The following is a 27,905-nucleotide window of genomic DNA, read 5'->3' as shown; positions in this document are numbered from 1 at the left end:
AAAGCTGACATAATTTTTAAAAAAAAGATTTCAAGAAACAGGCAAGTGGCTGAGGTGTTGTCCCCCCTCCCCCGAGAGGCTTCAACCCTGAAATTAATCCTTGTATTTCTGCATCAACTCAAGCACATCGGGATAGAGGCGTTGTGGGGTATCCAGACCCCAGATTAGATCAAAATGTTGCCAGTCAGGTATATCCTTGTAGAAAACCAAATGAGGGATTCGAGGAAGCAGGGATTCAGTATCAAGTTTGGTTATAGCAATATCCTTTCCTCCACTCCATACGGCCAGTGGCACAGTAACATCTTCTATTTTATAAAATGGAGGTTTTGTCTGTGGATGAAAAGAGGAGGAAACAAAGAAGGTGATTTGGGAGTCACCCCCACTGGGCAGAGAAGTTGCCTAATGGATTCATGGACTTTTGACAGCAGGTTAAACCCTTAGTGTAGGCATCTCTTATAATTATATGCTATTCACAACAGGACTATGATAAGTAGATGACTTATTGCCAATTAGAAAGGCAGAAGGCAGCAACACTGCAAAGATCTCACTAATGGCTTTGTTTAACATCTATTGACTATTAGTCCTAATAGATTTCCTCCTCCTCCTCCTCCTCCTCCTCCTCCTCCTCCTCCTCATCCTCATCCTCCTCCTCATCCCTCTCCTCCCCCCTCCTCCTCTTCCTCCTCCCCCTACTCCTCCTCTTCCTCCTCCTCCTTTGGTCTTGCAGCCAGATGATGGTGCCTTAATTTCAGAGGTTTAGGGAAAGCTAACATCCAAAATTAAGACACCATCATCTGGCTGCAAGACTACAGTGGTAGGAGAAGGATCACAAACCAAGACAGTAAATATTATAGCAATAGCATTTTGGTTTATATACCGCTTCAGAGTGCTTTACATCACTCTCTGAGCAGTTTACAATGTCAGCATATTGCTCCCAATAATCAGAGTCCTCATTTCACTGACCACAGAAGGATGGAAGTCAACCTTTGATCCGTAAGGATTGAACTCTAGACTGTGGACAGAGTTAAACTGAATATAGCATTCTAACCACTGTGGCATCAGAGTTCTTCCTCCCCTGAGATTAACTGAGCGAAGGAAAAATTTCTGCCTGTCTTTGAGGATACTGAAGTTTAACGAGGCTGGAAAATTATTTACAAGGGGAGATCTGAAGCTTTCCTAGCCAAACATGGCATCTTTATTTTTTCTTTGAGTGTGTTGATTGAGTTGAGTGAGTTGATTGATTATCAAGAGTTTATCTCAGTCTTAACAGTCTAGGCAGTTTACAACAAATATACTACAAACAGTATAAATTAGATCATGAGAATTCAATTCTCAGACCAATGGTTATATATATAAATTTGTAGAACTAGCGTTTCAACTAATATTGGTATTTTAGTTTGGAGGTATTCATAGTTGTTAGATAAATTACAGGAAATCAACAATATTTAACCAGCAATTTCAAAAACTGTCAAATCCCTATCACCATTATACTTTTCTTACCATATTGTATATCTCTATGTTTCTCTGCCCATAGTCATAATATTTAAATTCATGAGAGTGAATAATCTAAAAGAAAATGAAAACATTATTCACAAATTAAAAATTAGTTTTGAACAACTAGAGATGAAGTATACAAAAAAACCAGAGAATGGACGATTACATACCAGGGAAAAGAGTTGATCACGCTTAAACAGATTCCACGGAGAAATTCGTGAACAACGTAGACAATACCAATTTTTAGCAAATCAGTTAAATAAAAACAGAATAATGTATAGATGGTTGGTACTAGAAGAGGTACTGGTATCTTGGCAAGAAGTAAATAGTGAAAAATAATAAAAATATTTACTTTACTCAGATAAGTATCACAGAAATTTTAAAATTTTAAAAATGCAAAACCCACAAAAGGAAGTAAGCTTAATATATTCTATATGGTCTAGATTTAATCATAGTTATTTTCATTAATCATATAGCCACCTATCTCACAAATGGGACTCTGAACAGTGTACCATTGAAAACAACAAGAAAAAACAATAACCTATAATAATCTAGGGATTTCCGCCTTTTTAGTATATTCAAATTACTAATATGTATTACTGTTTTTTAATTGCATTATTATTATTGCATCAACAGAATTGTATCACAGCGGCCAGGTGTTTTGCCGGATTTGGCATTAATTACTAGTCGGGCCCCACCCAGGGGCCTAGGACGTCGTAACGTATTTTCGTAATATGTGTGCAGATCCAAGCAGTACGGCCTTTTGCATTTGACTGATGGTGATTTTGTCAAGTTTTAACTGTTTTAAATGTAACTCCAGTGCTTTTGGAATAGCACCCAGTGTGCTGATTACCACTGGAATTACCACTGCTGGTTTGTGCCATAATCGTTGAATTTCGATTTTTAAGTCCTGGTATTTCGCGATTTTTTCATATTCCTTCTCGGCGACCCTGCTATCACCTGGTATTGCGATGTCTATGATTGTAACCTTATTTTTCTCCACCAGTGTGATGTCTGGTGTATTATGCACCAGTATTTTATCCGTTTGCATGCGAAAATCCCACAAGATCTTGACCATCTGACCCTCGACGACTTTTTCAGGCTTATGTTCCCACCAGTTTGTTGCTGTTTTAATATTATAATTTTTGCACAAATTCCAGTGGATCATTTGTGCTACTGAATTGTGCCGCATTTTATAGTCAGTCTGCACAATTTTTTACAGCAGCTGAGTATGTGGTCAACAGTTTCATCAGCCTCTTTGTAAAGTCTACATTTGGCATCATCAGAGGATTTTTCAATTTTTGCCTTAATGACCTTTGTGCGGGTAGCTTGTTCTTGCGCAGCCAGGATTAGTGACTCTGTTTCTTTCTTTAATGTACCTGCTGTTAACCATAACCAAGTTTTTTCACTGTCCACTTTATCTTTTATTTTTTCCAGAAATTGGCCATGCAATGCTTTGTTCTGCCAACTCTCCATTCTTAATTTTATCAAAGTTTTTCTGTATTCTTGTTTCGTCTGTTGGGCCTTCAATAGATTTTTGTTCTTTACTTCGATTAATAGATGTTCTTGACTTTCTTTTAAATAATCAGCCAGTGCATGTTTTTCTTCTTCAACTATTTGCTTCACTTGTAATAATCCTCTGCCACCTGATTTTTGGGGTAGGTATAATCTATCAATATCACCACGTGGATGTAAACTGTAGTGCATTGTTATTAGTTTCCTGGTTTTTCGGTCCAAAATGTCCAAATCTGCTTGTGTCCAGTTAACTATACCAGCTGTGTATCTTATAACTGGTATTGCCCAGGTGTTTATGGCCTTGATTGTATTTCCACCATTCAATTTAGATTTCAAAATTTTCCTAACTCTGTTGGTGTACTCTCCCCTGACAATAGTTTTTACTTCTCCATGCTTGATGTTATCCAACTGCAGAATGCCTAAGTATTTGTAGGCTTCATTTTCGTTGCATTTAATTAGTTGGCCATTGGGCATTTCAATTCCCTCATATGTAGTGATTTTGCCCCTTTTTATGGATACAGTGGCACATTTTTCCATGCCAAACTGCATTGAAATATTGGTGCTGAATACTCGGACTGTGTTTGTCAATGATTGGATTTCTATTTCTGACTTTCCATAGTGTTTCAAATCATCCATATATAATAAATGCAAAAAATTTTCGGCTTCTTTGGCTGTTTGGTAGCCTAATTTCATTTTTTTAAGATTACTGATAGTGGGATCATCGTGATGATGAAGAGAAGAGGTGAAAGTGAATCATCCTGGAAAATTCCTCGCTTGATATTAACCATTCCGTAGTTCTCATTCCCTACTGCCAATTCGGTTCTCCATTGTTTCATCGCCTTTTCAGTAAAGGATGTGATATTTTTGCTAATGCCAGTTGTTTCTAAGCATTTTATGATCCAACTATGTGGCAATGAGTCGAATGCCTTTTTGTAATCAATCCAGACCATATTCAAGTTCGTTTTTCTGTTCTTACAATTTTCTAATATCATTTTATCAATTAGGAGCTGATCTTTTGTGCCCCTGCTCCTTCTTTTGTTGCCTTTCTGCTCTACTGGCAAGATGTTGTTTGTTTCCAAATAATCCATAATGTTATCTGCAATAATGCCTGTGAGTAATTTGAAGGTTGTTGGCAAGCAAGTTATTGGTCTATAGTTTTCAGGTATTGTTCCTTTAGTTGCATCTTTCTGAATCAAGTATGTTTTTCCAGTTGTCAACCATTCATCAATTTGGCCATTTTGTAAAATCTCATTCAGTTGCCTGGCCAATATTGCATGTAAACTGGTCAGATATTTGAGCCAGAAACCATGTAATTGGCCCTTTCCAGGTGATGTCCAATTCTTTACTTTTTTTACTCGATTTTTGACCATCTCAGTTGTTATTTCTAATACTTGCATTTGTTTGTTGCCAATGCTTTTCTCAAAGTCATGTATCCATTTTGCTTCCTTATTGTAGTCCTTTGCATTTTCCCACAATTCTTTCCAGAATTCAACTGTGGCCTGCTTTTCTGGTTTTTGACTTTTGGTGTCACCATTCACATTAAGACTTTGATAAAAACGCCATTGGTCTGATCGAAATTGCTGATTTTGTTTATACTGGATGATTCGTGCCTCATATCTTTCAATTTTCCTAGCTGTTGCTGTTATCTGCTGTTTTACAATCTCTACAGCTTCATTGATGTTTCTTGTATCCAATCTATACCTTCTGATTAGCTGATCTATAATTTTGTTGTTTTTAAGCCGTTGCTCACGCATGTTCTTCAAGTTGCTAGCATCTGCCCTTAATTTTTTACTTTTTGTTCTAATCGGATTTTCTACTTTGGCTTTGATGCTTTTTCCGTTGTGTAACTAGGTGCTTTGATTTTAATGCATAGTTCATTAGTGACTATTGCAGCTGCGCTGTACATTAACTGGTTCATTTCCAAGATGGATCCCGATTCAATTGTTGAAAGCACTGCATTAACCATTTTCATGATAGGGGCCAAAATTTTCTTAGGCACAGTTTTTAATGATGGCAAATGTTGCCGTTCCTTATTAAACAGAAAATGCTCCATGATCTTATCCTTCAATTCTTTTTGTTTTTGAGTTAGTTCATCAGTTGGTTCAGTGATAACTGGTTCTGGTGATAGTGTTGTTATTTCCTCCCCGACAGCTTCTTCTGGGAGTTCTACTACAATGTCTTTAGGTGTGTCTTGAGTATCAGTTATTTCTGCTTGTGATGTTATTTTCTTAGTTTTGCAATTTGCCTGAATTTCCTCAAGTTCAGCTTCACTAAACACTTTATTCCGTGTAATAAATTGCCTTTGATCTGCAACTCGTTGTTCACTAACATTTGAATCTGGATATTGTTGTTTCCATAATTCATACATTCGCTTTAAATAACCTCTTTTTTCAGGCTCTGAGTTGTCGTAACAGGCCATTAAGGCACTGTTTTCATCTGCACTATATTTTTGTCGTTTTGTTGGCTGGTCCACTTGTAGCCCACTTGTCGATGGATGTCCAGGGACCTCAACATCCGCCGATGACCGATGCGGTATAGAATTTTTATTTGTTTCTTTCACCATGTTGTATGGGTTGGTGGGTTTTTTTATGGGGCCAGGTTGCCAACCTGACCCCAACCCTCCTCCTTTCTCATCCGGGCTTGGGACCGGCAACGGCGGGTTATTATTATTGTTGTTGTTATTATTGTTGTTGTTATTATTGTTGTTGTTTTTGTTGTTGTTGTTATTATTATTATTATTATTATTATTATTATTATTATTATTATTATTATTATTTAAACAATAAAGTGAAATCACATCTGTCCGTTCTTTTGCCTTGCCATGTGCGTTTTCTATTCTTCATTCAGTCTTTCTTGTGGGCCAGTTTGGTCTCTTCAATACTCAGTAAGCCTCAGGGTATATTAGCTTCAGTAGATATTCTTCACTGGACTTAGTAGATATTCTTCCAATTCTTCCCTTGCATCTTCTTCAACTGCCTGATGTACTTGCAATACTCCAAGCTCATATATTTTCCTTTGATAAGTTGAGTCTGACAACATCACTCTGTGGATGAGGGGCATGATTTATTGTCATTGTTTTTTCTGCTCTCCTGATCCAGGAAGTTCCAGTTCTGATTCCAGACCATTATTTCAGCTGTGTATCTAAGGAATGGAATATCCCCAGAAGTTTTTTGCCTTGCTGGAATTTCCTCAAGTGACTTTGAATTTGAAGAATATTTTAAGATCTTCTTCACTCTCAAGATGTATTCATTGCTAACCTTCTTGATTGTAAGGTCCTGCGTAATGCTGGTTTCTAGGATGTCCAGGCATTTTAAATGAATTATTATTTTTATTTGTTTATAATATAAAATACAAAAATAGGAGAAATAAGGAAGGGAAAGGGGAAGGTTATTGTGCAGAAAAGAAGGGAAAAAGAAGGAAAAGGCATTGACTTCTGACTTCTTTTGGTGCAGTATAATAAGTTAGTAATATCCAATCTTAACTTTTTACTTTTACAAAATAGTATAAACTAGCCCTTTCTATATCCACAAATCTATCTAATTGGTAAAACCTCAAGCACAAAGTCCAGAAGCGGTTTCCAAGTAGAAACAAATTTACTTACCGGTATATATTTTTTCTTTTATCAAAGCAATGAATTTAGCCATCTATGCTACCTTCATCAACTTTTGCAGCCATTGGATGTTCAGGGATTTTTAATGATGTCCTTCATCCAGAATATTGATCAGTTTTGCCCTATTTTCTTTGTTCTTGCCTGTTGATTTTGTATCCAAAAGGTATTTAGTCATAACCTGAGGTGTTTAATTTATTTTAAATGTTAATATTTTGGCTAGCCTTTTCTTTGGACCAAGCTTCAATGCAGGCAATCTTATTCTGTTGTTTCTGATCTGTTCTTGATGCTCAATTATTTTTTGCTTCATTTTTCTTATTTTTTGTTAGGGGGCTTTGAGCTTCCTGCGGGGAAGGCAGAAAAGAGGGTGTCTGGTTTAATAACTATGCCGACTTCCTCTACTGTCAACAACTCCTGATTTGCCTCTGCAGTCTGAGCTACTTCTGATAAGGTTTCCTTTGTTTGCCTGAGTAGATTTCTGCAATTCTTCCAAGTCTACTTCCATGTGAATATCACAAAGGTGCTTTTATCAAGAAGTAACTGGACTTTCTAGCTTTTTTTTTAAAAGATATTTTGAATTCTCATCTTGGATGAGAAGCAAAATATCTTCAGCACCACCCACCCCCGGAAAGTCCAGTTGCTTCTTGAAAAAAAAGCACCTTTGGGACAACCATGATCTGGTTGACTGAGAATCTCCATAGACTTCTGTGTGAATACTTTATTTCGCAATATAGGTCCTCATTGATCTGCTAGTCTCTATTCTGTTAGTTCTGATTCTGGATTTTGTTCTTTCCATTTTTTAAAGATATTCTGTTCTTGGTGAACTTGATTTGTTATAACAATTCATTCTTTCTTGGTTTTCTTGGTATTGTATTTGTGATTTGTGAACAATTATTCCTCCAGTAATTTTGCAACTGCTGGTCTTCATTGGTCAGCCAAAATCCTGAGTCCTGTATCCCATTTGTCACCAGGTATCTAAGAACTCCAGCATCTAATGAGATCCTTGTCCAGTTGGGCAATGAGGAATCTGATATGGATTTCTGTCAATGAAGTCTCACAATATTGTTTAAGAGAGAGCCACTCTTGATCTGACTTCCGTACTGAGACCAGTTTAATATGGTTAAATCTCTGGCATAGTTCTCATCTTTCTCATACCCCAAATCCATGTACTTGGATAATAATGAGAGAGACACGGTGAGTGAACAAGAGTTCCTTGATGTCAGTATAAAAATCTTAATGAGCATTTATTTTCTTCAAACAATTTTTTTGAAGTGCTAATAGCAAAATCACTTCCATAATAATGTTTGTTCTACAATATCGAATGTATTTCCCTGGAATTAGAACTGGAGACATTACATTGGTGCCAGTTTTGTTTTTCTTTTTAAAGTCAAATATCAAAAAGGGGCTGTCTGTCAGAAGACATTTTATCAAATATATATATTTGACTACATGACCGACCAACCAACCAATAAACACCTCTGCTTGTCATGCCTTTTGCACTCAAACCAACCATTTAATTAAATATAAAACAGTATTATATCAAATTTGATTTGCCTTGAAATAACTAACAAGTTTAAATTGTACTCTACCTGAGTCCAGTGATTCCAGGTTTTTACAGATGAATAATCAGGAAAGATTCCAACATATACATCCGACCGACTCTGAAAAACAAGAAAAAATTACATATTTACAATTTTTAAAATACAAAATTATTTTATTGTTACATTGTTGTAAAACAGAAGCAAATAAGCTAAACAGTTCTTTCTCCATCCCGTACGTCAGTCTTCCCCAAAAATGTTTGCACACTACCACAAACAATAGAAAATCCTATTGGAGAATAGGTGAGTAATTTCCTATTATGCACCTTTAAAAAGGACTCCCAAAGTTTTTGCAATAATTGTCCCATCACCAAAACTCTGATTTTGTGATGATCACTGAGGGCCTACATACTACTTTGGCTCTTTGTTCCAACGCAATGTACTCTTAGTAACCTTTACATCTAATAAGCCCTGGATGTATAGGTATGAATGTGACTGGTGATTTGATGATTAATTACACTAAACTTATTATATTTGTCAGAGATGAAAGATGAGGTGGAGAAAAACTTCTGGCATTCAGGAGACACCCAACTTCCATTTTTATAATATTTTGAAGGATTTGGAGAGGGTGTGCAAACGATTGAAGTGGTTATCCATTTTAGCAATGTAGGACCAACGAGAAACACAAATAACATCCTATAATTCATCTATCTTGCAAGATCATGACAGATCAGGTGGATGTTGTTATCTGTAGAAGTACACATGTGGTGTAATTATTTAGATTTTGGACTAGGCAGCTGGTGAGGACTCAGATCAGGTTGTTCTCAGCTCAAAGATAAATTTGGGTTAACAATGATGTCTCCAGTATCTCACACAGTGCTACAGGCTGGGCATTAGCTGTGGAGAGCCATGTGGGCCATGATGAAGGGTTTGATTGTGTATCTGCATTGGAGTGTAAGCCCAGTTGCCATTTCATTTGGCAGCTGCTTTGCTTAATGACCAAATTGCTGGTTCCAAATGTAGTTGCTAAACAAAGACTACGTGTATGGAAGGAGAAAGGATATCTTCAAAATAGAAGAGCAAATGTCCCAGATTAATGAATAGGTATATTTTAAGCACCTGGGTGGGGTGTTGCTGTTAAGTACTTGGTTTCTGCACTGTATTTTTTCTTTTTCTATTTCCTCCTCACTTTTAGGGAGCCATGATGATGACCTTGGAGAAAGCAGGCTGTAGATATTAGTGAAACAGCAAATGTAGAAACAGCATGGATGTATGAAGAGGGTCTCAGGCCGATTTTCCCAAACTCCCTTGAATCCCTTGTTTCTAAGTGAAGGGAAGGGAAGAGAAGGGAATATTCAGCCAGACCTTCAAGATTCAAGATCAAGCAATGTTTCTCAACCTTGAATTCTGGATGTCCATAAAGCTGCCAAATGTTGAAATGCACTCCGATTAAAGTCTCATCCTGGACTTTAGTTTCTGATCTGGTCTTACCTCATCTGGTTAACCCCTACCTTGCTTGTAGAAAATTTAAATAAAAATAGAGCTTACTTACCACATTTAGGTTTTTCTCATTATATCCGCCTGAAGAGAAAATGAGCTGGAGGCAGAGCTGGTCAATTACTGGATAACTGCATGCATAGGTCATGGTGTTCTTTATTCTCTCATTAAAAAGGGCAAATTCTTTAGTGCCCCATATTAGCTGTAAAAAAAATGGCCCATGAAGAGAAAGAAACATGAACTTTATTTTGACCCAAGTTATCATTGGAAGTCCTTATCTAGACTTCCCGCACCCAAGCCTTTGTTTTCATACACCTCTACAAAGTCACATTGTAGGACTGTACATATTTCAGTCAGTACAATTCTATGCTTTATTGCAACATAAATTCAGAATAACTACTTCTAAACAAAAAGGAAAAGTTTTATGTTATTTTTTTCATGTTTTTAATTCTGGTTACTTTTTTATTATTTCCATTCTGTTTTTATTGTAAGCCACCCAGAGTCAGGTATTGCAGGTGGTAGTCCTCCCATAACAACCCTAATACTTGGTGAAGCAGTCACTAAGCAGGAAATCACATTCCTGGGATTATCCATTCTGGCTGGAAAGAGAGAAGACTATTCATTTTCACACCTTAGCCTTCAAACTATTTCCTTACCCTTTGCAATCTTCGGAGTGTTTCTTTACATGTCAAAAGTAATGTGATCATGTTGTCAGCTCAGGGTTGTGGGTCATCAGAAGTGGAGGGATTGAAATAATTTAACAATGAGTTCTTTGCCCTGATGATTTCCTCCAACAGCCAGTTCACCAAACTGTTCAGAAACTGTCTGAATCCCACCACTGGTTTATCGGTGTACTATACTAGCACTTTACTCTTTTGAAATCCTGTCTCCCCTGAAGAGGAGGAGTGATATCAGAGAGCAGAATACCTAAATGATCATATTGTATTGCTACCTAAAGAGGAGACTGATCTAACACAAACCAAGAACTATAGACCAATATCTTTATTAAATTCAAATTACAAATTATTTGCATCTATATTAGCAGAGAGACTCAAAAAGTATCTAAATAGCTTTATCCACTCTGATCAAAATAGTTTTTTTTTACCAAAGAGACAAATTAAAGATAATATGAGAATGATTTTGAATACTTTGGAATACTATGAGGCCCATCCTGAAAAACAAATGGCTTTGATGTTTCTTGACGCACAGAAGGCTTTTGACAACGTGAATTGGCAACAGCCAGTTCACCAAACTGTTCGAAAAAAGAAAAGTTTTATATTGTTGTTTTTCTTGTTTTTAATTCTGGTTACTTTTTTTTTGTTTCCATTCTGTTTTTATTGTAAGCCACCCAGAGTCAGGTATTGCAGGTGGTAGTGCTCCCGTAACAACCCTAATACTTGGTGAAGCAGTCACTAAGCAGGAAATCACATTCCTGGGATTATCCATTCTGGCTGGAAAGAGAGAAGACTATTCATTTTCACACCTTAGCCTTCAAACTAGTTCCTTACCCTTTGCAATCTTCGGAGTGTTTCTTTACATGTCAAAAGTAATGTGATCATGTTGTCAGCTAAGGGTTGTTGGGTAATCAGAAGCGGTGGGATTGAAATAATTTAACAATGAGTTCTTTGCCCTGATGATTTCCTCCAACAGCCAGTTCACCAAACTGTTCAGAAACTGTCTGAATCCTACCACTGGTTGTCGGTGTTCTATGCTAGCACTTTACTCTCTTGAAATCCTCTCTCCCCTCTGCCCCATCCTTTGGGATGCTCAAATGCATTTAAGGTAATGGCACAGCATGGCCACAGCTCCCAGCTCAAGGCTGCTGGCACAACAGCCTTGCTTTGGATACATAGAAGTGGTTATTAAAACTTATTAAATTAAACCTTACAAATTAGTGTTACAAGGTAGAATAGACTCCTTCCCATAAATGGGTATAGAAAAGGCATTAGGAGCATTAGAACCAACATTAGCTATGATTTCAATGCAGCTTATAAGTTCTGCCTCACTGATTTTGCTACTTGGATCTTAGGAATTTGACTGACCCTTTCCCATTTCTGGTAATTAATTCCAGGGTTTAACTGGGCTCAGTATATAACTGGGATTAATGTATATCGGGCACCACTGGAGAAGAAGGAAGGAAGAAAGAATTACTGCTGAATCAAAGCAGGGCAGCATTGCAAGATTTTATCAATGTAGTTATGTGATAGAATTTGCTCCTCTGGTTGTTCCTATCTGGTTTATCTCACGAGTCTGATATCGATCTTGCAGGCCTGAAAGAACAATCCTTCTTTTCCCTCCCCCACCCACATCTCCTTTACATAGTTACCATTAAATATGCTTAGTAACAATAAGGCAGACATATAGTTTGGGATGTCAAAATCATGCCGTCGCATGCCCAAAGCATGGGGAGCGCAGAGGGGGGTCATGCACAGGTGTGCCCACACCCATAATTCTATGCACATGGGACCCCCATGCTCCCCCAATTTTTGGCATGCAATGGACCCATTTTCCACCCTCCCCATGCTCCAGTGGCTTTCCAGGAACCTGAGGTGTTCGAAAACAGCCTCCCGCGACCCCCTGGAGGCCCTCCGGAGGCTTCAGGAGCCTTCCCTGAAATGTCCGGAGGGCGGAAAATGGTCCCAAAGTCAAACTGGAAATCTGTTCCCAAACTTCTGAGTTGCCCATAGAGTTGTTTTTCACCCTGAAGGCTTCCCTGAAGCCTCTGGAGGGAGAAAAATGGCTCAATGCACAAAGTCCGTTCCTGAACTTCCAGTTTACGTTTTAGATTGTTTTTCATTCTCCAGAGGCTTCAGGAGGCTTCCCTGAAGCCTCTGGAGGGAGAAAAATTGTTCAACGTGTATTGGAAAGACTCCAGAGGGCGAAAAATTGTGAAAAATGAAGGCCAAAGTCAGCTGGCCAGGACACACATGTGCGCTGGAGCTGACAGGGCAATACCTTGCATGCCCTAATAAATGGCTCCAAGTGCCACCTGTGCCACAGAGCAACTGGAAATAAATAAATACCTACTTTTACAAGTCCTTCTGGTATTATTCCAAGAATACCAAATGTCCCACTTATACCTTTCATGGTGTAGGCAGGCGAGATGCTTAAAAATAATTTCACTCTTTCAGAGAAATGGGGCAGAATTGCCAAAGCAATGAAACCTGCAAAAAGTAAAGAAGGAAGTAATTGCAACTATAGAATTGTAGGGGGTATTTTAATCTTTTAAAAATAGAAAATATGAGATTAGGAAATGTTTTATTATTATAATTGACTGGAATTGAGAAAATATGGGATTTTGGGAGAGTTAGAATTATACTAGTGAGGAAGTGAAATGAATGTAAAAATTAATAACAAAAGAGTGTACTTGGAAAATTGAATTAATGAAGATTATGAAATTGACTATTTGGGTCCTTTTAAGATTTTGTTTAGCTAGACATTATTTTTATAATCTTGATTTATAATCTTGATCACACTTTTGGATTAATAATTGGATAATTATGGTAAATTTGTAGAAATATTGTACAGAGAGGCCTCAACTCTCTTGTTTAGTGACTGTATGGAGTTACAATGGCTCTGGAAAAAAGTGATTTACAGATGTTTTTTACATTAAAACCATCACAACATCCCCCAAAGTCATGTGATCAAGTTTTGGGAGCTTAGCAAATGAGATGTATTTATGTAATATATTTTATGTAACTGGTGGCACAATGGTGGCATTGCAGGCTAACCCTGCCTAGAGCCTGGAGTTTGATCCTGATAGGGCTCAAGTTAATTCAGCCTTCCATACTTCCCAGGTCTGTAAAATGAGGACCCAGATTGTTGGGGGCAATTAGCAAATAATGCTTCTATGTTGTAAAGCAGCAGAGAGTGCTGTAAAACACTATGCGATAATATATCAATTTAAATCTTCTTGGTATTGCTATTAAAACTGTGGCAAAAAAAAAAGACATCGGTATCTTATGGGAGCTAACTAAAAACCGGCTGCTCTGCTCCATTTGCCATAATTGGCTTCAGCAAATGTTCAGAAAGCGAAGCAGCCATTTGAAGTTGATTGTCCTCATGTGGAAGCAAAGGTGCTTCATTCAGGCAAAATGGTGCACCTCCATGAAATCAAGGCCCACTTGATGGCCTTTGTAAATTCTTGACAGACATCTCCATATAGACAATATTGGTTAAAGACTCTTAACCAGAATAGATTTTGAAAACTTTGCAGCAGAGATGTAGAATGATGTGTGTGTGTGTGTGTTTGTGTGTGCGTGTGTGTGCGTGCGGGTGTGTAAGATGATATGGACCAAAGCCAAGAAAAATACCCAGTCATTTTCTTTTAATTGCTCAACCCAGTTGAAAAATAGGGTCCTTGGTTGATAGACAGAGAAAAACAGTTTTATTATAAAATGATGCCAAGACTATATTCTTACCTATTGATACTCCTTGGGAATGGCCAACATAATATAAAGACTCTTGTTTTGTTTCCTCTAGGATGAAGTTTACTGTTGCTGGTACGTCATAAATTCCCATTTCATGAAAACTGTAACATGAAAATATATACAAATCAACCTCACCTAGGTTACCATCTTAGGATAATGGGATCGAAGCACTAGTACTAATACTAGTACTAGTACTAATACTAGTACTGTACTGTACTGTACTGTACTGTACTATACAATAGCAGAGTTGGAAGGGACCTTGGAGTTCTTCTAGTCCAACCCCCTGCTTAAGCAGGAAACCCTATACCGTTTCAGACAAATTCACAACTTCTGGAAGCAAGCTGTTCCACTGATTAATTGTTCTAACTGTCAGGAAATTTCTCCTCAGTTCTAAGTTGCTTCTCTCCTTGATTAGTTTCCACCCATTGCTTCTTGTTCTACCCTCAGGTGCCTTGGAGAATAGTTTGACTCCCTCTTCTTTGTGGCAACCCCTGAGATATTGGAATACAGCTGTCATGTCTCCCCTAGTCCTTCTTTTCATTAAATTAGACATACCCAGTTCCTGCAACTGTTCTTCATATCTTTTAGTCTCCAGTCCCCTAATCATCTTTCTAGAGCACTCTTTCTAGAGTCTCCATATATTTTCTACATCGTGGCGACCAAAACTGAATGCAGTATTCCAAGTGTGTCCTCACCAAGGCATTATAAAGTGGTATTAACACTTCATGTGATCTTGATTCTATCCCTCTGTTTATGCAGCCTAGAACTGTGTTGACTTTTTTAGCAGCTGCTGCACACTGCTGGATCATATTTAAATGGTTGTCCACTAGGACTCCAAGATCCCTCTCACAGTTACTACTATTGAGCAAGGTACCACCTATAATGTACCTGTGCATTTCGTTTTTCTTGCCTAAATGTAGAACCTTCCTCTTTTCGCCATTGAATTTCATTTTATTAGATAGTGCCCAATGTTCAAGTTTGTCAAGATCCTTCTATATCTTAAGCTTAAACTCGTCTAGGGTGGACAGGTGGTCACTTACCATTTTCTTCCCTATTTCAACTTGTGTTCCTAATCTGATTTTTGTGGTGATATTTTTGATAGGTTGGACTGTTTTATCCCTTTGTGTAAAGACAGATGCAAAACATGAGTTAAATAGTTCTGCTTTCTCCCTGTTGCTTGTCACTTTCTTGCCACTTTCTCCCAGCAATGGACCAATTGTTTCCTTAACCTTTTTCTTGTTTTTAACATGTTGGAAGAAGCTGTTTTTATGTTATTTTTTTTACTTGTGTGGCAAGTTTTCCCACCTCCTCTTTTATTTGGTCTATTTCTTTTAAATAATTTAAATCCTTCTAGCTGTATGTTCCATTTGTCGGTTTCATCCCACCGAGTTTCTGTAACGGCAACAATATCGTATCTGCCCTCATTTACTTTAATTTCTAATTCACCCTGTTTATTCCTCATACTCTGCATTGGTGTATAGACAATTGAGTCCATTTTGATTGACTCTGCGTTTACTGTCTACATAACCTATGTTATGCCTGACTGCCCCTGTTTTCTTGCCACTTGCATGATTCATGCACATGGTATGGCACTCACTATTAAATATTTGGTTTTGCTTCACAGCAGGAGTGATAATCTTACCCGCACAAACATCTATGTTATATGCACTGATAACCCTATGAATTTTAGATTGCTGGCGACAGAAATGTTCTGTATCAATTAATTCTGTGTCCCCGCTGTTTAGTTTAAACTATACAATATTATACTTACTATACTAATTTCAAATTTGTATTAGCTATCCGTGTCACCAAAAGTTACTCTGAGTGGCATACAACAATCAAGTAAATAATAGACATAAACTATAATAAAAAATAAGTATTACAAAAATAATACACAAGGAAAGATTCATATAGAGCACAATGGAGTAGTGCAATCTGGAGGTTTCTAGGGCACAAGTGATTATAAGCAGGAGCTGCCAATCCAGAAATTGGCTGAACTGGAACATAACACAAAACGTTGCACCTCTCAGTCACGATCTGCAGTCATGAATCACGGATTTCCAAATTGGAAGCGGTTTCCGAAGTTCTGGTTTTGCAAGGCACTTCTCAAAGAGAAAGAAGCGCGGGCTTCTTCCAACAGCTGAGTCCTCTCCTCCGGCAAGGGTGGGACAAGCATGGTGCAGGCAGGCAGGGTGTTAGAGAGAGAGCAGCGACAGAGTGGGTGGGGAAGTGAGTGGGGGTGGAGCCAGGCCAGGGGAGGGAGCGTTCAGGTACGGGGCTTCCAGAGGAACAGGTACACAAAAGCATGCCAGATTTCTGGCACCGTGTCACGATGTTAAAAAGTTTGCTAGGCCTGAACTGCCTAAACTGACATTCAAGAGTTAAACTAAGAAAGCTTTATTGCGCAGGTCATAAAACAAAAAGTTCTTGTCTGAAAGTGATTTATTGCGCATGCGGTTACACATTCCAAAATTCCTTTCTTCTTTGTTCGGCTGCCAACTTGGCAACCGAAGCTTTCATTATCAAAATGTAACCATTAGTTATTTCTGTTTCATTTACTTTTTATTTTATTATTAAAGTTTGTTTATTAATTAGAATACTTCTTAAAGACTTTTATTTTTCTCAATATCTCAAAAGATATGCGGAAGGGAATCAGCCACGGTCCATTGATCTCAGATATCAGGCGTTTTTTTTTTCCCCTGACAACTTGGTATGCAGAGTTTGGTTCGATGATACAAGCTGAGATGGCTACAATTTATGGCTGTATTTTCTCTTCGCGCTATCTTAAGATAACTGACTAAGCCTAATTAGCAATGTCGGAGAAAAAGAAAAAAAAGAAAAAGAAAGATGGGGCGAGCACAGATGAATCAGCTTCCTCTGACAAGGAGGCTCCATCACACACAGAGAAGCAAGAACCTTCAAACGTATTCCAGGAGCAACAAAGTGCCGAGCCAGATGTGGGGGAAGGAGCTACAGGACGCGACATCCACGAAACGAGGTCAGTGGTTCCTCCTTCTAAAATATCTCCAGGAGATTATGAATTTTTGGGGGCCAAGCCAAAACTTCCCACTCTGCCAGAGCCACTCCATTCCCAGACCCTCGCAGATTATCAAACAATTGATGAATGGCCGGCAGAAAAAAATCCTCCCACGCAGAAAGCAGATTTTATGAATTCCCCCCAGATGATGACGAAGAAATGCAAAGCTATCTTGATCAAATAGAACGTTTCGAAAAATATGCTAGGGACGTGAGAGAGTGCTTTAACGAAATAAAGCGAAGTAGGAGGAGCTCCCCCACTCCCAAAATGTCTGAGGACGCCATCTTTTCTTCAAAACAACAGCCTAAGACACACCCCACAGAGTTCATTGGTCAATTAGAACAAAGAGACATGTACACGTCACCGAGGTCACGTGGTCCCTTTGAGTCAACTGAACTTCCGCATACATATAGACGACTGCAGCCAAAAAGTGAGGCTGCACTGCCATCTGCTGGCGGAGAAAAATCATTAGAGCAAAAGATGAAGCAGTTGGACCAGATTTTTAGAGATCTGGCTATGAGCCCTTTAGAAGCCAAAACTTTGCCCCCAAAGGTTAAGTCTTCAACACCCCCTGGCGGTGTCGAATCCTCCCTAGATGAAAAAAGGCAAAGCCAAAGGCGAATTCGAGGAAGCCAATTTGATGTTGCCACGCAAAGGCCAATGATGCAACCCCAGCATCCCCTGGTTCAACAACCAGCTTTGCAACCAGAACAACAAATTGTTCCTCAGCAGGTATTCACAGTCACCCCCTTGACTGGTGAGTCCAAATTAAAGGAGTCAGGAGAGAATTATAAAGCCTGGGTCAGTGAAATTGCGCTCTTGCTTCGAAGAGAAGGCACACATTCCATGGTTTTTAATCCTCCCCCTCAACCCTGGACACCTGCAATGAGAGACCTCGAAAACAGAGCAATCACGACTTTACTCATGTCAATGGAAATTGAGATCCAAGGTATCTTTCCACCTGATGCAACTGCCCAAGAAATATGGGCTATTTTGGAAGATTGCTACAGGCCCGTTTCAATTGAATCCTCATGTTTGCTCATGTCTGAGTTCCATGGTTCGAAGTTGAAACCTGGTGAACGAATTGGTGGACATTTGACCAAACTGAAAAGAATGAGAAGTGAATTGAGACAAAATGGCCATGTAATCGATGATATCCAAATGATTAGCATCATCATTAACTCATTGAATTATGAATGGAAAGATGCTGTTGCAAAGATTAACTACGTGCCTATTGCTCAACGCACAGTTAACCACGTTTGCAGACTTTTAGTGGAAGACGAAGCTATCAGGTTAGCTACACCACATCTGCAACGACCTCCAGCATCAAAGGCTCCAGCCAGACGTCCCTTCCGAGGAAGAGGCTACGCTCCAAGGATGCCAAAATGCTACACCTGCAACCGTGTGGGACATGACACCCGGGATTGTCCCCAATGAGTTCCAGCTCCCGCCACGTACCAGCCCAGAGGAACAGATTCCAGAGGCAGAGGTAAAGGCGGAAGACAAGGTCATCATGGTCCAAGGCGTGATTCACAAGCTCCACTTGTGACACTGGCCATAACCAACGTTCCACAACCTGATCCAAAGTTCGACAGACGTCTTTTGTGGACTTTAGATAGTGGAGCAGCTGTGCACGTTACCCACAGAAGGGAACTTTTCACAGAGATGGGCGAACCAGAGCCCGAGTATCGAGAACTGTATTCCTTCACCAACCACACTTGCAAGGTTATGGGAAAAGGAACTGTTTACATTGAAGAACTCGATACACACATCCCTGATGTTTATTACATACCTTCAGCAACCAGTAATTTGCTTAGTCAAAGTCACTTGTCTAGAGATTTAAAGTTCCAGGTTCACCACCTCGAAAAAGCAAGTTACTTAGTTAAAGATGGAGATATTGTTGCTGAAACCATGCTGATTGGTGGTGTTTATTACTTAAAGCCAAAGCCTAAAGGGCAAGCACAGGCAAGTATGCAAACTCCAAAAAGGCACAACGTGAACCCAGAGAGAGTTGTCCCAGAGAGAGAAAACGTTACTGTGCCAAAGGCTCCTAAAGCCAACAAACAAAGAAAACAGAAACAGATTGCTCAGAGCAAGCCTGAGGGTCCTCATGAAACTGTTAATGTTGAGAATTCACTAACTGGTAAACCTTTGCATTCCAGGTGTATTCACAAGTGGCACAGAAGATTGGGACATGCCAGTTTCCGTGTTCTTAGAAAGATGCCGGAGTTCGCAAAAGGTTTGGATCTAAAGGGGTGTGAGGTGTTTTTGGATTGTGCCGTTTGCAAAAAGGCTAAATCCAAGGCGGCTCCAATTCCAAAACACGCTACACGCCTGTCAACATGCATTTTTGGTTTGGTACACACTGACATAGTGGGTCCTTTCCCACCAACACTTGGTGGCAGAAAGTATTTTTTAACAATTGTAGATAATCATTCTAGATATGGATTTGTATATCCTATGAGAGAGAAATCTGAGACCTTTCAGATCTTTAAAGACTTTGCAGCGTTTGTTTCTACACAATACCAAGTTCGCATCGCCAGAATCCAGAGTGACCGTGGTGCAGAATTCATGTCTCAGCGTTTCCAGGACTGGATGCGTAAGAATGGAATTCTTCATCAGACATCTGCTCCATATACACCGGCTCATAACGGAGTTGTAGAAAGAAGACAAGGGGTTCTACAAACCATGATGCGTTGTCTTCTAGAAGATGCCAATCTCAGTAACGCATACTGGGGTGAAGCAATCAAATATGCAAATTACATTGTCAACCGTACTTGGAGCAGTGTAATCAATCAAACTCCTTTCTACATGCTGTATGGCTACAAGCCCGATCTCAAGAACCTCCATATTTTTGGTTCATATGCTATGGTGAACACTCCCTTAAGTCAAAGAAGAAAGGGAGGTACAGTAGCAAAGAGACTGAGATTTATGGGTATTGATGATAATTCAAAATGGTACAAATTCATTGATACTAAACATGTGATTGTCATTTCACAATCTGCTAATTTTGAGGAAGATATTGACTGGTCCAGGATTCATTCCAATGATCCTGAAGTTTATTTTCCTAGAGATGGTGTTCCAGATGCCACGCAGCCTGATGACAATTCGCAGGCAGATATTCCTTCTACCAGTTCTTCACAAACTGATGTTCCATCTTCGCAAGCCGCGGATGCTGATGCTAGCGACGAACGTGAGGACGAGGATGATGATGAAGAAGAAGAAGACTGGACTGATGTTCCTAGACGCTCCAAGAGGGCCACAAAAGGAATCCCTCCACAACGTTATTCATGGCAACTGACAAAGTCACCATTACCTTTGATTTGCAACGTTACTCTTCCTCCAGAGACATTCACACAAATCAAACAGCTTCCTGATTCAGAACAAGACAAGTGGTATGATGCAATGCAGGATGAAATGGACAGTTTAAAGAAACTTAATGTATTCAGACCTGCAAAACCTCCAGCAAACAAGAAAGTCATTGGCACCCGATGGGTCTACAGAATCAAGAAGAAACCAAATGGTGAGTCTTTATACAAAGCCAGACTGGTAGCTCAGGGTTTCGCTCAACGTTATCCTGAGGACTACACAAACACTTAGTCACCAACAGTCAGAACTGAAAGTGTAAAAATTGCCTTAACCACTGCAACTATTCTTGGTTTAGAAGTTTTCCAATTTGATGTGGACACAGCTTATCTACATGCAGACCTAGATGAAGAGATCTACGTGAGAAGCCCTCCAGGATTCCGAAAGCAAGAAGGGGATACCTGGTTCCTGAACAAAAGTCTTTATGGTCTGAAACAGTCAGGTTTAATGTGGTATTTATGTCTTACTGACAAACTAAATTCAATGGGCTTTATTAAGTCCGAAACTGATGAATGCGTGTTCACAAAAAGATCTAACAATGCATATGAGATAATTCTTGTTTATGTTGATGATATTGTTTATATTGGTCCAAATAAGAAAATGAGTGAGATTTTTGCTAAAAGTTTGCAAAGATACTTCACACTAAAATCTTTAGGACACATTAGCACTTATTTAGGTGTTCAAATTGAAAAGACACAGAAGGGGTTTAGTCTTTCACAAGAAGACATCATTGCAACATGAAAGATGCTAGCACAACAAAGACACCCATGCAAACAGATTTTCACAACTTAACACATGAACCAAGTCCTGAGTTCGAGGATCAAACACTTTATCGTTCAGTCATTGGTTCACTATTATACATTAGTAGTTGGGCCAGACCTGACATCGCACTTAGTGTTAATCTTTTATCACGACACGTAGGTAAGGCAACACAATTTCATTGGTCATGCATTAAGAAGTTGTTGAAATACCTGAAACACACTAAACACATGAAGTTATTGCTAGAACCAACACACACTGATCAACCAAAGTTGATTTGTTTTGCTGATTCCGACTGGGCGAGCAACAAGAAGTCACGCAAAAGCACTTCTGGTTACATGATGTTCCTAAATGGTTGTCCTGTTTACTGGCAAGTGAGAAAACAGAGTTTTGTTTCATGTTCATCTACTGAAGCTGAATATGCTTGTGTTTCAGATGCTTGTAATTCTCTAACGTGGTTTGATGCTTTGATCACAGATATCTGGACACGTCCGATTCGACCAATCACCGTGATGGAAGATAATGTATCTGTTGTTTATATTTCTGAGTCACATTTCACAGGTTCTAGGTCCAGACACATTGACATTCGTTATCAAAACACAAAGCAATTTGTTAAGCAAGGTTTTGTAAAATTGCAATATGTTTCTACACATGATCAGATCGCAGACATGCTTAACAAACCACTTGCTGCAAATCAACACGAATATCTGCGAAAGAAGATGTGCCTTAATTGATGATTTGATGACGTCAGCCCAGACTAGCAAAAGAAGGGGTGTCACGATGTTAAAAAGTTTGCTAGGCCTGAACTGCCTAAACTGACATTCAAGAGTTAAACTAAGAAAGCTTTATTGCGCAGGTCATAAAACAAAAAGTTCTTATCTGAAAGTGATTTATTGCGCATGCGGTTACACATTCCAAAATTCCTTTCTTCTTTGTTCGGCTGCCAACTTGGCAGACGGAGCTTTCATTATCAAAATGTAACCATTAGTTATTTCTGTTTCATTTACTTTTTATTTTATTATTAAAGTTTGTTTATTAATTAGAATACTTCTTAAAGACTTTTATTTTTCTCAATATCTCAAAAGATATGCGGAAGGGAATCAGCCACGGTCCATTGATCTCAGATATCAGGCGTTTTTTTTTCCCCCTGACACACCGGTATGAGCATACCTGACCGTACCACCTGAAACCGACCTCTGCTGCTGAATAATGTGGGTATCCTGACTGTATCATCCATGTCTGCTGCCTCTTCCTGGCCAGAGCTGGAATGCCACCGCATTTAAGTGCTGGTAGATGTCGGCCATCCCTCCAGTGGCCATGAGAAGCTGCTGGATAGAGATGGGCCCATTTCAGTGCCTGGTGCCCAGGTGTCCTCTTTTTTCTTCAAGCATTTCTTTGCCTACCTGATTTCCAGCTCTGCTGTGTTTCTCTGTCATGTTCGTCCACAAACTTAAGGTTTCTTTGTCACTTACAATTCCAAGATTCACAACAGGAGAATCAGCAGAACTATTCTACTCCTTAAAAAAAGAACATTCCTTCTGCCTCTTTCTGTTTTCTAAGGCCACTGTTTCATGTTTGGTGACAACTCCTTTCACTTTAATTCTACCTTTTTTTTGTAGCAAGTGACTCATTTATTTTTTATTTTTTATAACAAAGTTGTATTGGTTTTTTTAGTATTTTACAAAGGAGAAAGGTAGGGGAAAGGTTACAAATTTTGGCAACTGCAGTGTGCGGTAGGTGCGCCCCCCCTCCATACTCATAGTATACATTTGCACATAATTCATTATTAAGTAGTAACATATAGTTAGCATATAAATTCAGTTGATAATTTCAATCAGTTTATGTCAGGTGGATTTTCTTACTCATGTTTGTGATCTGAGCTTTCTCGGGGTTGCCCCATCTCCCCCTGCCGACAGGGCTCCGGCCCCTCCCGTATCCTGTGTATCTGGTGAAGAATCATCAGGTTTTTCTAGGAGTAGTTTGTTTTTTTCCATAAAGGCCTGTGCCTCTGTGGGTGTATTAATTCTAACTCTTGTCTCCTCCCAGAATATTAAGATACCTTCAGGCATCAACCATCTAAACCACACCCCCTTCTGGTATAATTTATTCGCTAATTGCGAATAACTTTTTCTTTTCCCCCCGCAAGTGACTCATTTATGAGGGATATTAAAAGATTAGCTTAGTTGTGTGATAATGTAGTTAAATGGCCATATATAAGAAACATGTAAAATCAACATTTCCTGTACCCTTCACATCTTAGTTATCAAAGGATCTTAGTTTAACATAATTTGATATTCAAAACCTTCATCAACACATGATAAGTGTTAATCTCTTAAACATATCAAAACTGACATCTTTTTTCTCCTTATATTGTGTACTCAAAATTCATATTTTCGCCAAGAAAACCAAAAGGGTTTTTAATTTTTTAGAAATAAAATGTAATTTAATGACACCTTAGTTTTCTAAAACTAGAGTGTCATTAATCAACACTTTATTTTAAAAAATAAAAACCTTTTTGCACTGAAAAACCGATGCCTCACCAGTTCATATATTTCAATACTGTTATTGTTGGGGTTGCTGCTAATCTTTTTTCTATTTTTTAGTATTTTTCCTTTGTGATGTTGCTTTTTGAATAAATGATTATTGTATCCATTTTAACTTGGTTTATATTATAGAAAAATATTTATTCATTAATTTACATAAATCCTCCAACATCCTTTCCTAACATATTGCAAGACTTTCACCAAACATTTTTACTATCAATTCTCCTTGGAATGTACCTGAATTCCCAGAATTCCTGCTGGTCAATTGAAAACTTCTTGTGTCTTCTAGACCAAGTGGTCCCTCTATCATTTATTATCCAGACATCATAGCAAGCATCTGCTAGGAAAAATCCCAGGCTGTTGCTAGGAAGATTTGCAATCCAACATCTCCCATCAGCCAGAAAACCATGTACCAATAATACAATTGATCTGGGCCCTGCAAAAGAATCCAAGAATCATGATTTATTGTATGTCATCTCCAGAAATGAGTCATGACACTTTGTCTTGCTAAGATCCCTTTACAGCAGCCTACTTACATTAGGATTGTGTAGAGGTCTGGATTCAAATGACAAAATATAATTTTTACTCATGAACCCTTTGTCGAAGGCGCTCCATACCAAATGCTTCTCTTCCTAGGATTATGAGGACCCAGATTGTTGGGGGCAATATGCTGACTCTGTAAACCGCTTAGAGAGGAGTGTAAAGCATTGTAAAGCATTGTGAAATGTCTAAGTGCTAGTGCTATTATGGGCCATCTGCAATGACAGCCACAGGATCTCAAGAACAGATGTGGTGCATCGCCAATCACAGTTTTCCCTGCAGAATCTTAACTGTGCTACTAGATCTACCACTGATATTGCTTTAACAATATTTATAAAATATCTTAGGCTAAATATGTAAGAACGTAAGAGGATTGACAGAGGTATAAAGTACTTGTGTATTTGCCCCAAATCATTCTAGAGGCCAAAACTATTCTGGTAGTCTATGCAACAAACTTGTCATCAATATCATCTTACAGTAGCAGGTTGCCTTAAGTAGCAGTCTGGCTACCACATTCTGCACCAGTTGCAGCTTCCAAGCTGTGCTCAAAAGCACTCCTAAGCGAGGGTTCACATTTGCTTTTTCTACCAATGTGAAGTAGAACCAGGAAGATGCTCAAGTCACGGACCAGCTATTCAGGATGTACCTGGCCCCACCAAGACTAAGTACCACGATTAAAGTTAATGTGTAGGCACAAAGTAGCAATTCTGATTGTTGGTAGGGTCTACTCTAAGCTGCCCTATCTAGACTCCCACAACATCCTGGAGCCAATTTAAACTTTCACTAACTCTCACCCTGGGATAATAATGTACAGCTGTGCATCATCAGCAGAGAGAAATTCTCATCCCAAACTGACAATTATTCCCAGTTTGAAAATGGGATTACATAATATAAGCGAGAAGTGAAACCTTGCAATATTCCAAACTGGAGCAACAAATTGATTATCAATTGGAAATACACAAGTAAGAATGAATTTATTTATGAATGACCATGAAGTACTGCCTACTTCTCCCAGAGCTTGACGTTAGTTTAGAAACATACAATGTGTGATTGTGTTCAATGTCACCAAGGAGTCTAAGAGGATCAGGACAGATGCACTACTCCTGTCTCCATTCCTCAGAATGATCAATGCAGTTTCTGTCCCATGACCCAAATTAAAAGTAATGAAGACTATTCACTTCCAGTAGGATCATGTGCAATGGACTCCTTGTTGTTGTTAGTCATGAAGTTGTGTCCGACGCATTGCAACCCCATGGACAATGTTCCTCCAAGCCTTCCTGTCCTCTACCATCCCCTGGAGTCCATTTAAACTGCTTCAGTGACTCCATCCAGCCACCTCATTCTCTGTTGTCCCCTTCTTCATTTTTGGACTCCTTATCACTTTCTTAATTACCAATCCTAAAATTGGAGACTAGCCTACAGTTGGAGATTAAGTGAAAGTTCTCTCAAGTAGAGATGGGTTAAGGAATGTCTCCTTTAAAAGAGAGACAATCAACCCTTTTTCAAGTCAAGTGGAAAAACTCTCTCCCTCAGAGAAACCTTAAATCTCTCCTGAATCCAGCCACTCATGCTCCACCAGTTATCTTCAGGAGCCACAAAAGGGCATGGACCCAGCCCACAGAGACGGAGTTGATGCTACTGAGAAACTCCTCATTTATTTGGTTTCACAAGTTCAAAGGACTCTCAGACTAAACCACCCATCATAATAAATCACGCTGCACAATTATTTGTAGAAAGATAATAGAATACTCATGCCAAGTATCTATGGCTTTAAAAAAACACACAGCAGAAGCTTCCAGTCAAAGCTGAAAACAGCAACTGTACAGGAAGTACAAACAGTTTTGTACTCCCCTTCCCAAGAACGCATAATGAGATTTACATGACCACTTGAATGACTATATATGAAGTATGTAAGCAATTCATATCTGGAAATATCATATTATAGACCTACCTTCCTTATGTGGACAGTGTTTCCCATAAGGGATTCTGTTTAACTGAAGGTAATAACCATCATCAGTCAGAACTTCATACTGTTCACTGGGATATCCCCAATATTGGATGATTTCAGGCTGCAAAAGAAATAGTAAATTCTTGCTCAACATCTAAGTTGTATACCTATGGGGTATATAATCTGTTCAGTAGTTTGAATATATTTCTATTTTATATACCTTTGTGGCATCATCTTCAGATATAGTGACCTAGCAGTTCTGGAAAAAATAATCCTGAGGGTGAATACAATAATGAATTATACCTAACAAAAAGCTAGACACCTTTGACTGACCTTGGCTCATATGCCCTGCCTTGACAAGAAAACTCTTGAGTTTGGAAAGTTATGTCTTCATAACTGCTGAGTTAAACTGCTATGATGCCCCCTACCTAAAGTAGCCTTTGGGGGTACCTAGAAATTGCAGGTGGTATACAATGTGTTAGCAAGAGTATTTGCAGAGCAGCCCCACCAAAGTAGAGTTATTCTTAAGCCAAAATTCCTGCATTGGTTGCCAATGGGCTCCTGAATCGAGTTGAAAGTGCTTTATAGCCCTTCAAAGGGATAGCCCAAAGACACTGTTGCTACTCCTTGCCCAAACTGAACCTGCTCCTCTGGTTCAGTTGGGGCAGGGGGATTCTGTATCCACATCAGGTTAAGCTATGCACAAGTTTAGTATTTACATTTAGACTTGATATTGCCTTGGAGGTCAATGAAAGTTGAGTTCAATTTATTAAGGTATCCATTAAAACAAAACCATTCTTTGTTTAAAAGGACCTGGGCTGGTAGTGTGCTGTAGTGGGACAATCTTTGTTCTTGTCTTGGTGGAGGAGGAGGAAAGATAGGGCAGGGGGTGATGAGTCAACCTACTTGTTTCATGTCAACAACTTACAATTGTCATGAATCCTTGAGGATTCAAATGCCTTCTTCGGAAAGATTCTTCTGAATTTGTAGTCTGCTGGATTAAGCATGCCATTGCCAGAAACAGCCACATCCCACCTGTGTGGAAAGTGTTTTAAAATTACAGTGTTAATGTCTGAAAGTCTTCAGGAATCTTTTTAAATAGACATTAGAATACATTCACCTGGCTCTATTGAGCTAATAGCAAAAACAATTTGGCTGCATTGGCACATCCTACACTTTATGCTTCTCAGAACTATTCTAGAATACTCACTAGAATAAAAATAATAAAAAATATATTTTCAAGAAGAAAAAAATATATTTACAGTCCAAATATAATTTAGAGGTATTTTACAAAAGATCATTAAAATAAATGGGGAAAAAGCCAAAGAGAAAACCTTGGTTTTGATACCTTCAAATTCTTGAATACATGAGAAAGCGGAAAAGAACAAGAAACACCCAAATAAATTTTCCATTCCATTGGAAAAGAGGAGAGGCATATTTTGGCTGTCCTAGCTTTTGGAAGTATTGGTTGGAATATTTGGAAGTATTAGTTATCATTCTGAGGCCGGACCTATGAATGACTTATATTCCATGATTCCCAGCCAGCATTATTAATCAGTCCTGTCCTTATAACAAAAATAACTTAAATATGATTTTGCTTACCTCTTAATTTATCACTCCGGAGAGCTTGA

The 27,905-nt window shown here is 38.8% G+C and overlaps 1 protein-coding gene and 1 long non-coding RNA gene across 2 annotated transcripts; both read right to left on the bottom strand.

Moving 5' to 3' along the window:
• Nucleotides 1-93: 93 nt before the first annotated feature.
• Nucleotides 94-12,811, bottom strand: LOC309392661 (lysosomal acid lipase/cholesteryl ester hydrolase-like; the record flags this gene model as incomplete). Its single annotated transcript, XM_081954090.1, has 5 exons — nucleotides 12,679-12,811; nucleotides 9,707-9,853; nucleotides 8,206-8,277; nucleotides 1,501-1,566; nucleotides 94-330 (listed from the first exon to the last, which is right to left on the bottom strand). Exons 1-5 carry the CDS (start codon nucleotides 12,736-12,738, stop codon nucleotides 94-96), a joined length of 582 nt encoding a protein of 193 aa, XP_081810216.1. The 5' UTR covers nucleotides 12,739-12,811.
• A 1,301-nt stretch (nucleotides 12,812-14,112) lies between these two features.
• On the bottom strand, nucleotides 14,113-26,386 carry LOC309393523. Its single transcript, XR_014175602.1, has 3 exons — nucleotides 26,278-26,386; nucleotides 24,024-24,222; nucleotides 14,113-14,182 (listed from the first exon to the last, which is right to left on the bottom strand). It is a non-coding gene; the product is annotated as an uncharacterized lncRNA (long non-coding RNA).
• Between the last annotated feature and the right edge of the window lie 1,519 nt (nucleotides 26,387-27,905).

This window comes from Natrix helvetica (assembly GCF_964273705.1).
Source record: "Natrix helvetica genome assembly, chromosome: 5".
Lineage (NCBI taxonomy): Eukaryota > Metazoa > Chordata > Lepidosauria > Squamata > Natricidae > Natrix > Natrix helvetica.
Note: the sequence above shows the minus strand (reverse complement) of the source record. Positions and strands in the feature narration are given on the sequence as shown.